Raw genomic sequence first — 12,047 nt, 5'->3', positions numbered from 1 at the left:
CCTTCGGTCTCTGTGCACTTTACCACTGTTGACCAGTGCTAAATTACTTGTGCTCACTCTCCTAAACAGGGTTTGATTGACTTAACCCCTGATTGGCATATTTAATTTACTTATAAGTACCTTGTAGAGTGGTATACCATACACCCATGGCTTGATAATAGACGTTACCAGTGGGCCTTCAGCACTTACTGTGACACCTGTTTAAGTATTACTTTAAAACATGTCCAAAGCCTGCCATTGCAGGCAGCCTGAAAGAAGTTTTAAATTATTAATTTAACTTGGCAATATAACTGCCTTAACAAACTTGAAACTCTAATTTTAATGCATGTAAGTCACCTCCAAGTATGCCCTAGGTAGCCCATACGACAGGATGTATCGTAATTAAAAGTATGGACATGCACTTCTACCTTTTACATGTCCCGGAAATTAAAAAGTCCTACATTTGTTTTTCACTGCTGTGAGGCCTACCTGTCCCACAGTATAAAACTTGGTTGCTTATTACATTTAATACTTGGTCACTTTTGATTGGGACCAGGTAACCAGTAAATGTTCGGTATCCATGAAACTGTAATGAAAAATCCTCTTTAAAGGTAAAGTCAGATTTGTAATTGCAATTTTGAAAATACAGCTTTTAAAAAGTTGACATTTTCTTATCCTTAGCAGCCTGGGGCCTGCAGCCTTTCCTGTGTCACATGACTGGGTATAACCAACAGTTAGACTATGTGAATTCCTTCAATGCAGTCACACAATTGTTTTATTAGATGTGCCTGAATGGATCCTCTTCTGTCAGGATCCATCTATAACTGAATAGGCTGTGGTCTGCCTTCACACAATGGGCTTGTCATCACTGTATTGTTCCTGCAGCCAGTTTGCTGCCAGAACAGGGAAGTCAGAAAACTCTAGTCACTTCAAAGACTCTAGAAATGTCTTCCAAACTTCAAAAGAGACACTGGGTAGAAACATAGGACCCTCAGACCCCCTTTTCAGTTCACTTCTGGAACTGTGGAAAGGACACTCAGAGGACTGCCTGCTGCTGTGACTTGATGTGCACTCCGCAAGACTACTTTGCGGCCTGTAGCCTGCCTTGAACCTTCAGAGGCCAGGTCTGCTTTTTGAGCTTCACCTGCACCCAGGATTACCAGAGTAACTCCAAGGGCTATTTTGCTGGCTTCCTGATCAGAGCCACAGAAACATAACTGGCACCCACCGTATTGAACCCGTACTTGGACCCAGCCTGAGTGAGTCCTTAACTCCTCACTGGTGTCCCACCAATCCTGGACCCTGGGTTGGGGTGCTAAATTTACGCAGATAGTCAAAATCCAAATCTTGGGACTTAAGAAACATTTTGGGTAAAAACTGCTCAGAGAACCAGGAAGAGACCAGGACCAACCTGTTTGTCTATCCGCCCAAGGTCCATTGCCTGTTGGCATGACTTTTCAGCTACTTTTCCTACTTTCTTCTCTGAAGCAGCACATACTGTTCAGCGGTCTTTTGACAAAGAGGTGTCTGGCTTCGTGGAACTGTCTTCGACTGTAGAATACTGCATCGTCCCGCTGGAGATTTTTGCCTTCGATAAAAACAACTACATCCGAACGTAGAAATCTTCACCACAGCTTTGACCTCAGGCTCCCAGACAACGATGCCCCCTCCTCGGACACCAAAACAACAGTCTAGAAAGACCCGAGCTGCCTGATCACTGACACAAAAGTGCTAGCAAAGTCACTGATACTATAAGGCATCGCTATACAAATAGACAGAGTCCCCCAGGAGAATAAGGAAAAGTGGAAAAAGAAAAGTAGATGTATTTTTTTTATTGTTTATATTATTTTGATCAAAATTCATCAGAGAATCGTGAGACGTAATAACAGATCAACAAACATAGATATATATGAAGTCCCACATTTACACACCAACAACCACAAATACACACATACTTATACATTCTCCACACGCATTGAAAATTCACAGTTTGTAATATAATCAGAATTTAAATTTGTTCACATATGTGATACAATCTACAGAATAAGCATACAATAGTAATTGATATATTTTCTTGTTATCGAAGGTGGAAACAAACAGAGGCACGAGGTTCTCCAGCGCCAACGCACGTTTCTATGTCTAACTCAATATGGGTCAGACCTTCATCAGGGCGGTCAAATCAAAAGTCGGACCCGAGAATAGATGCATCTGGGTTGGGGGCATCTGAGTATACTGATAAAGGAGAGGGAGTTAGTCAGCAAAGGGTTTAGCATACAAGATCGGAAGCCTTAGATAAATAGAGCTGACATGGGGCATTCAAGATGGTCATCCGACTCAACTTGACTAGAGGTTCAAATGCTGTGGGGTAATTTATTAGATAGGTCCATTCTCCAAAAAGAAGGCGCTCAATGGCACGTATTCAGGATAATGCAGGATATATCTATAATGAGATGTTCGACACGGCGGCCAAAGTCCTCCTGCGGCGTGAAGGGAATATATTTCCAGCTCGAGGTCAGTGCAGCTGGGCCTCTTCGGACACCACCTGCAGCCTTGTGCAGCTGAACTTTACCTTCTCAGAACATTTTGCTCAAAAAGTTCAAAAGTGAGTGCTGAGGGGTCACACTCTAGTTCTTGTGGATGGGCCAGCTGTTTGTGACTCAGCAAGGCACTGAATCTATGGCACTCCACCTCTAACCCAGTGTACTCCACTTGAGCCCAGATCAGGCACTATAAGTAAAGTGCCATGAGCTGAAGGGAGAGTCTCTGAGAGAAAGTGCAGCAGTGTTCAACGCTGAAATGAACTGCAAAGATACATGGCTCATGTCTGCCAGTGCCAAGGAAAAGACACTCCTTCAGAGCCACTGAGAATTCCAGAGCAACCATATGAAATATAGTTAGATTTTGCAGTTGATTTCTCTGGACTCAGTGCCACAAGCCAACATCTTGTAATCATAAGCCACGAACTTTCAAATTTTCCAGAAGTCTTGGCCTTTCCAAAAAGCTTGGCTGACTTTGTTAACTCTAACCACAAACACATTTTCTCCACCTTTGGCACACCGTCCACATTGAAACATGTAACAGCACTCTTTTCAATGGTAGCAACTTTAAATACTTTACTGTACATTTAGCATTTCACTACAATAAAATCACTCCACTGTGGCCTCAACCCAATGACATCATGAAGCGAGTTATGGTCTCTTTAAAAGAAATCCAGAATTGGTGTGAAGGTCTCAGGAGCCGCCATTTCAGAGACATTATGTCAATATCTGAGGGATTGTAAGGATGTCTCACAACACCACCAGAACATTTCCTATTGAACTTTTATTTGGCAGAAAACTGGTGGCAAAATATGGCAGAGCACCACTGTGGCAGTGTGAGTGATGATTGATCTTCTCCACTCCTATGCGCTACCATTGGCTGAGTGAGACTCAGCAAATGAGCAGTAAGTGGACAATAAAGTTCCACTGAGCCATTCAGTAAGTCTAATTTTTTTCAAGGGTACTCATGGGCAAGTAGTATACTAGCTGAGGCAGCTCAACTAAACCTTTAAATTCCATTATTGAATCCACAGGTAGTAGTGCTCCCAGAGTCGACATGGTAAGGTGAGAAAATATCGAGACATCAGACTAAACATGTTATGTTTGTGTGATTTTCATAGACATTGCACCTTATGCATCGATGAAGGTTCACCCTTGAGTGCATGGTTCACAGGATTGGATGTAAGAGTAAATACCACAGACAGCAACCAGCTTTGTTCCACTGAATGAATTAGGTTCATCATCCATGAAAAGAGGTCGTTTTCGAGTAAGAAGAGCTTAGCACAGCCTGCAAACCAATACTTTTCTGTGTAGTCCCCTCTGCTATCATGTGTATCCATGAACATACAGATATGAACTTGAGCATATTCTCTGTTTAACATGTTGACTATTGCTTGCAGGGCACTACACTCATGTTCAACATGACGTCCGTCCTGAAAGACGAGTCCATCTGGGCAAGACCATACCAGTTTTATCCAGAACACTTCTTGGATGATGATGGCCAATTCATCAAGCGAGAAGCCTTCTTACCTTTCTCTGCAGGTAAATATATACTTGTTAGGCTAAGGGTGTGTAGATTAGCACTTTGAGCAGAGAGGTTAAACGTGTTTATTGGAGGCAGTGTCACTGTAACATACATTTATTTGCAGATGCTGACTGTATTGGTAATTTTATGTGTGCTTATAGTTCACTATTGATAGATGAGATAAACACATAGAGTGTACAGTTGAAGAGAAATGCAGAGTCATATTTATCATCATTTCACACAACGCAATGCAGCAAGCCAACTTGCTACTCTGCCTCTATGACCCATGTTTAATTCCATCGCGGCCGGCCCTTGTGGGTTGTAGGCGGCTTGCTGTGTGCATCCCATACCCTTATTGTGACTACTTGACCATCTTCTTACGGAACACTGTAAAAGCCGGCCTACGATTGTGGGTTGTAGGCACTGAGCTGTATTTCATGTGTTTATGACCAATAAAGGTTTTCAAAAAAAAATAAATAAAATAAAATAAATAACTTGCTACTCTGCATGGAAGGGAAAGGACAGGAATGTGCTTTATTTAATATTATATGGCGCATTCCTGTCCTTTCCTAGCACTGATGCACTTTTGGCGGCCTAGTGCCAATGCAGGCACCCTTGCGCCATGTTGAAAGGCTGCCTGCCTTGATGGCAGGATTGTTTTTGTTAGGAAAATCCTCAAACGCATTTTTCTCTTTCTATATGTCCTGCAGAATGCAATGCACATAAAAAGTGGAAAAAACACTGCGAAATAAAAATCTTTCTCCTTGGGGAGGTGTAGCATTTTGATGCATTCCCAGGTCTACCACTAATGGTAAACCTGGGATTGCGGCAAATTCCTTCGGTGAATGCGTGGAAACACCCACGCTCCAACTATGGAATGCCTCCCTGGGGCAAGGTGGCCTTGCGTGGCTTGATAAATCTCAGTTAGGTTTTGCATCACCCTAAAACCTTGATAAATATGCCTTGCAATTTCCATTGAGATCAATATTTAGTACAATCTTGCTTTTGTTAAATGTCTTATTGAACGCCAACGAACATCAGTGCAATGAGAAACCCTCTAAATGACCTCAGTGGCTCATGTTAAAAGAATACAGTACATGACTGAAACTCTATATAGTCAAATGAATCCCTGTATAGCCCCGAGTAAGATTTTCATGTGGCAGAGGTGGTTTTATGTCAATATATTGGTACCAAAAATATAGTCTGCCAGAAATATTGGGTGCTAAATATTATTTTTAAAATTGCTGTCCTTTGGTTGAAGACTTTCCATTATTAACTCCAATGATGCGATTTTTTGTAGCTGATATCTAGAGATCATATTTCTGTCAGAGAATATCATAGTTGCAATACTCTGGTGCTCAGTAGCGGCTGGTGTGTGGGCAGAGTGGCAGGATGGGGGAGGGAACTCAGCTACGAAGAAAATAGAAAAAAGTGAAAAGAGAAACTTATCTGAAGCCCGGGCTGCTGCTCTTTTGCTCTGAATTCTCGCTGCAGCACAGGCTCTCAAACTCCCCTGCTGCCCCATCCCTGAAAGCAGCATCAGGATTCGCCTGAGTGCCCTGAATTTGCGCTCGGAGAGAGACTGGGAGCCTGTGCTTGCTGTCTGCAACCTGGCAACACAGCTTGTGTTGGAGACAGCTAAGTGCACTTGTCCTGAGATGGCAGGCCAAACTGACATGTGCATTGATTTCAGTGCCCACCACTCCCCCGAATAACTGCGCCCGTGATGGCCCCAGGGCCCAGCCCCAAGACTCGGCCCGGCCCATAGAACCTTTAAAAATAAAATGATAATAAACCTCCTTTCTGCGAGACCTAATTTGGATGGTCACAATTTTACGCCGTCGTAATATTATGGGAATTCCAGCATTTCATTTTACAATTGTTACACGAAATGACTGAGAATAAGCTGTTATTCCATAGAGAGAAATTGAGACTTTATGTGAGTAACAATCCTAGCACAGAATGATAGGAATGATCTGAGCATGACAGGCTGTTGTTAATGGCACACGTAATTTTGTGCTTTTTTATAGTGAAACAAGTCCTTCCTGCAAAAATGTATGTGAGGACACGTCACGCCAAACAACAGTGCAACAGTTTAAAATGTCAAACCAGCATTTTGAGACTCTGCTGAAGAATGTTCATCAGTGTACTAGGTGCACATACATGGATAAATAATGAAGCTACACCAATTTAAATATGAAAAGCAAATTCATACATGGTTGTTTTAAACATATATGAATGTAATTATTACCGATCACTGTATGATCTTTTCAATAACAGTCTCAACTATCATAAACAGTGTGGATAATCAAATGTTAAACAAATGAAAATCAGTACATGAAAAAACATATGGTTAAGATCGTTCTACTAATGTGCAACAATCTAATGCAATTTTGGCGAAAATAACCAGCCCAGCCCAATGCATTTCGGGATCTGTTGCATCCCTTCTTCAGGGCCCACTGTAAAAATGATAAACAAGTACTCGTATTACAATGCTGTTGTTGCATAGGCAAAAATATTTACAAGAAGGAAAACGTTCAGGAGAGGCCCACTAAGCCCTGAATAGGATTTATAAACTTGCACATGGCAAGAAACTAGAATTGTGAAGACGCAATCAAGGTTCTCATGATAAAATCCAAAGAAGAAAGCCTCAAGTGCTCGTGAATAGAGAAATGAACGAACAGAATGGTGATAGTGTACTCAATAATACCTTAAGCCAGCCCCGTGTGTAAACGTCAAATGTGACTAAATGCCAAACAACATGATGGTGCACAAACCCCATATCCACAAACAAACACTCACTGGTTACAGAAAGCCGATGACCACCATGTACTGCTATGCTACTGCAGCTCGAGCTATGGATCTGTGAGAAAATTGGCATGCTAAGGACCCTATCTATATAAAATCAATACGGACTCTACACTATGTAGTAGACACATGAACAAAATCATCACTACCTCACAACTGAAGTACACTCAACCCCATGGGAAAGAATGTCACAGAAATCACCAGAATGTCTGCCTACAACAAATAATGATGATGTTGCAAGGCAATATCCACAATTGTGACCTAAATCCCTTCAACCCTACACATCCTCTTTCAGATAAAGTGGAAACTCTTATTTTACCTCTAATTCCTGGGATTGGGATGAAAATGCAGAAACTTCTATCCAATATGTGTGTGTACTCTCCCTTCTTCCAGCTTGTAGTTTGTAAAGAATTATATAAGAGCTCTGCATTACAAGGTAATCCCAAAACCAATGACGACCCTCTTAAAAAACGAACTCTTTACCACTGCCAAAACTAAACTGCATGCTTAGTGCAATGTCAACCATTTAAACAACAAGTCATGAAACAGAGCTGCTGGCCACCTACCGAATCACGAACTTTGGTACTCCGAACTGCTTGATCTTCTGTTGCAAGTTCCAACCCCGCGTCAGACCATTCCCAACTGAACCCTGTAGCGGTAATAATTAAAGCTCACGCGATATTCACCAACACGAATAACATTTACGGAAACAAACGAAGGACTCTGTGTCTACGCCATCATAGGCTAGTCAAAATGCTGCTGTCAACCAAACTCCTGATACAACATAAACGTGTGGCTAGATATCACTCGATGCCACATATACAGAACTTAAAACTCCAATTACGGCGATCCAATGATCACTGCTACACACTAAAAGACAAAGAATAAAAAAATGATACCCCAAAGTTGATGACGCCAACTGTGGCTGATATAAATGTAACTGGCGACAACTGAAGTGAATAAGACCTGGCCCTCACTGCCAATTACTCACTCAAAATCAGTAGATAAAACACGTAATCACAATAAATCACTCAACAAGGTGCCACTCGGACTGTACATCATTGTGTAAGACGCAAGTTGATATCAAGAATAGTCAGTGCGTAGCGATTCTATCGATTAAGTGATAAATCCTTAAGGCGGTCAGAACAAAATTACTAAAGCTGCTGCATGCAAAGAAGAACGTCAAGATGAGTAGCCTCTAAGTAATAATCTCAACAACAAAGGAAAACACCCTGTGAAACACACCTATATTATACAAGATGTGTGAACACATGTGAAGCAAATAAAATAAAATAAAAAATAAGAGAATTTGATTACAAAAAAGTTGGCATGTGTAAGTATTATATCACAATCTAGATATAGAAAAGCAATATAAAAATGACCAACATCAGAAGAACTTATGACACACATCAACATATCGTCTAAAAGAAAACACAACATTTCCAGTTTGTCATTGAGACCACCTAGCATCATTGTCTGCATTGTCTTGATCCACCACACTTTCCCTTGAGATAATACCCTGGCATAATCACAACCTACTTTATTAGGTAGCAATTCCAAAATTGTGAACCTTAATTGCGCAATAGAGTTTGTGTTCTTACCAGTGTGACTCCAAATTTGATTTGACGTTGCGTGTTCGAATGGTACTCTTATGCTCTGAAATGCGCACCTTAATTTTAAGTGTGGTTTTGCTAACATATAGAAGGCCACAAGGACATTTGATGCAATATATAACACCTGCGGAGTTGCAGTCTCCATTGTATCTCAACTTAATTATCATGCCTGAGTGGGGATGGATGGTTATGTCTCCTACGATTGCATTATTACAATTTACACAGTTATAGCAGTTGCGCGTACCGTTGTGTGTGGATTGAGTGGATTCAGTTGGATGCATCAACAATTCTATGAGGTTCCTACTTCTCGTATAGGCAAACAAAGGTTCTCAAGCAAATAATCCATTGAAATCTGGTTCACTTTTTAGTAAATCCCATCTCGATTTTATAATCTTTCTGATAGTAGAAGTTTTCGTTGAATATTTAGAAACAAATACTAGACGTTGTTCGGTTGTCTTGGGTTTTGTTACAAGTAGGTCCTTTCGTTTCAATTGTTGTATTTTGGCCACCCTTTGGGTCAATATAGTGATAGGATAACCTCGTTGTTTAAAGTCCTCACTCTGTTACTCGAGCATTGCTCCCAATGCTTCCTCATTTGACGTGATCCTCTTAATCCTCAACATTTGTGAGTATGGCAAGTTTTGCAACAAGGATGGTGGATGGAAACTGGAAAACAATAACAATTTATTCTTATCCATAGGTTTTCTGTATACCGATGTGTGCAATTGATCGTTCTCCTTCATAATCAGAACATCCAAGAAAGACAAACTCCTATCACTGATGTTGTGAGTGAATTTGGTACGAGAATTTTTTTAGTTTAATTTTTGAATTGGAAGTTCTAGTAGAGCTGCTGAATTGTTCCAAATTAAAAAAAATCGTCGATGAACCTGACATAGAAAATCAAGTTTGAACTCCATAGAGCATCTTTGAAAATATTGTCCTGTTCAAATTTCGCCATGAAAGTATTGGCGTACGCCAGAGCACCAGAAAAACCCGTAGAGGTACCACTTGTCTGAAGATAGAACGCATCCTTCCATTGTAGGTAACTGTGTTGTAAACAAAACATCAGCAATTCCATGGTGACGATTTCATTGGTACTTCATTCTGGCAACTGTAAAAAGGCCCATTCACACGCTTCCATGCCCTCCTTCAAGGGAATCGAAGTATACAACACAATAATGTCTATGGTGTACAGGAGCCAAGAAGATACACAGTTTTCACCCACCGTACGCAGTAATTGTAGAAGATGTGTAGTGTCTTTAATGTAACTTTTGCACTGTTGAACAAACTTCTGTAAAAAGTGATCAACATATTGTCCTGTCGGTGTGAAGATGGAATCGCATCCCGATACTATTGGTCTGAAATGAGGAGTCTCCAAGTTTTTGTGCACCTTCGGGAGCATGTAGAATTTAGGTCTCCGGGGATGGGTAACATGTAAAAAGTTCAGAGTGTTAATAGAATTTTATTCAGGGTATCCATAAACATTAATGTTGGATCTTGATCCAGTTTAATAAAAGTGTTGGAGTCTTGCAGATGTTGGTATACACTTTGTTCGTAAAAGAAAGTGTCTATGATGACCAAGGCACCACCCTTGTCATCCATTTGAAATGTTAATCTAGAATCCTTTGCCAATTGTTGAATAATATTCATCTCATGTTTTTTTTTAATTCATTTTCACGTTCAGCCATAAGTTTAGTTTAGCAAAGTCATTCTTAATTAACATCTCAAAGGTATCAAGCAGTTTATGTGACACTGGTGCCATGTATGTACTCTTGGGTTTCAAATCTTCAGACTCCGTATCTTGATCACTAGTATTGATGTTTGCTGGATCAAGTGCCGGTAAGACATTGGTGAAAAAATTTTTTAAACGCAAGTTCCTCATAAATTTGAATGTTGACACTTCGAGTTCCAAGGCATTGGTATGATACACGGGAACAAAAGATGTACCTTGTTCAAGACCTGTTTCTGCGCAGGTGACAACTCGACTGAAGAAATATTTATGACTAGGTCTTGGTTTTGCAACACAGTTACCTACAATGGAAGGATGAGTTCTATCTTCAGACAAGTGGTACCTCTATGGGTTTTTCTCGTGCTCCGGCGTACGCCAATACTTTCACGGCGAAATTTGAACAGGACAATATTTTCACAGATGCTCTCTGGAGTTCAAACTTGGTTTTCTGAGTCAGGTTCATCTACGACATTTTTTTAAATTTTGAACAATTCAGCCGCTCTAAGCAGCTCTACTGGAACTTTTAATTCAAGAATTAAACTAAAGAAATTCTTGGATCAAATTCACTCTCAACATCAATGATAGGAGTTTGTCTTTCTTGGATGTGCTGATTACGAAGGAGAATGATCAATTGCACACATCGGTATACAGAAAACCTACGGATAGGAATAATTTGTTATTGTTTTTCAGTTTCCATCCACCATCCTTGTTGCAAAACTTGCCATATTCACAAATGTTGAGGATTAAGAGAATCACGTCAAATGAGGAAGCATTGGGAGCAATGCTTGAGGAACAGAGTGAGAACTTTAAATAATGAGGTTATCCTATCACTTCATTGACTCAAACTGGGGCCAAAATACAACCATTGAAACAAGAGGACCTACTTGTAACAAAACCCAAGACAACCGAACAACGTCCAGTATTGGTTTCTAAATATTCAACAAAAACTTCTACTATCAGAAAGATTATAAAATCGTGATGGAATTTACTAAAAAGTTAACCAAATTTCAATGGATTTTTTGCTCGAGAACCTTTGTTTGCCTATACGAGTGGTAGGAACCTCAAAGAATTGTTTATGCATCCAACTGAATCCACTCAATCCACACACAACGGTATGCCAAGTGCTATAGTTGTGTAAATTGTAATAAGGGAATCGTAGGAGACACAATCAACCATCCACACTCAGGCAAGATAACTAAGTTGAGATACAACGTAGACTGCAACTTCGCAGGTGTTGTATATTGCATCAAATGTCCTTGTGGCCTTCTATATGTTGGCAAAACCACACGTAAAATTAAGGTGCGCATTTCAGAGCATAAGAGTACCATTCGAACACTCAACGAAAACTCCTCTTGACATTCTTCTTTGCATGCAGCAGCTTTAGTAATTTAGTTCTGACCGCCTTGAGGATTTATCACTTAATTGATAGAATCGCTATGCACTTACTATTGTTGATATCATCTTGCGTTTTACACAGCGATGTGCAGTCCGAGTTGCACCTTGTCGCGTGATTTATTGTGATTACGTGTTTTATATACTGATTTTGAGTTAGCAGTCTTTTTTTCGCGGCAGCGAGTAATTGGCAGTGAGGGGCAGGTCTTATTCACTTCAGTTGTCCTCAGTTACATTTATATCAGCCACAGTTGGCGTCGTCAACTTTGGGGTATTATTATTTTATTCTTCGTCTTTTAGTGCGTACTAGTGATCATTGGATCACTGTAGTTGGAGTTTTGAGTCTTGTATATGTTCAGTTTGGAATGGTCTGACTCGAGGTTGGAACTTGCAACAGAGGATCAAGCAGTTCGGAGTACCAAAGTTTGTGATTGGGTAGGTGGCCCGCAGCGCTGTTTCACAGC

The 12,047-nt window shown here is 40.5% G+C and overlaps 1 protein-coding gene across 2 annotated transcripts in view; it reads left to right on the top strand.

The window, feature by feature from the left end:
- Positions 1-12,047, top strand: part of LOC144753555 (cytochrome P450 2D6-like) — a 294,974-nt gene that overhangs the window by 237,032 nt on the left and 45,895 nt on the right. The window contains exon 8 of one of the 2 annotated variants that reach the window (XM_078641207.1): positions 3,917-4,058. In XM_078641207.1, coding sequence (XP_078497333.1) covers positions 3,917-4,058 — 142 coding nt within the window. Of the gene's footprint in view, positions 1-3,916; positions 4,121-12,047 lie in introns of both variants that reach the window. The other variant, XM_078641214.1, reaches the window with a different exon arrangement.

This window comes from Lissotriton helveticus, chromosome 1_1, assembly GCF_964261635.1.
Source record: "Lissotriton helveticus chromosome 1_1, aLisHel1.1, whole genome shotgun sequence".
In the NCBI taxonomy this organism is placed as follows: domain Eukaryota; kingdom Metazoa; phylum Chordata; class Amphibia; order Caudata; family Salamandridae; genus Lissotriton; species Lissotriton helveticus.
This window is presented reverse-complemented; position numbering and strand designations above follow the sequence as displayed.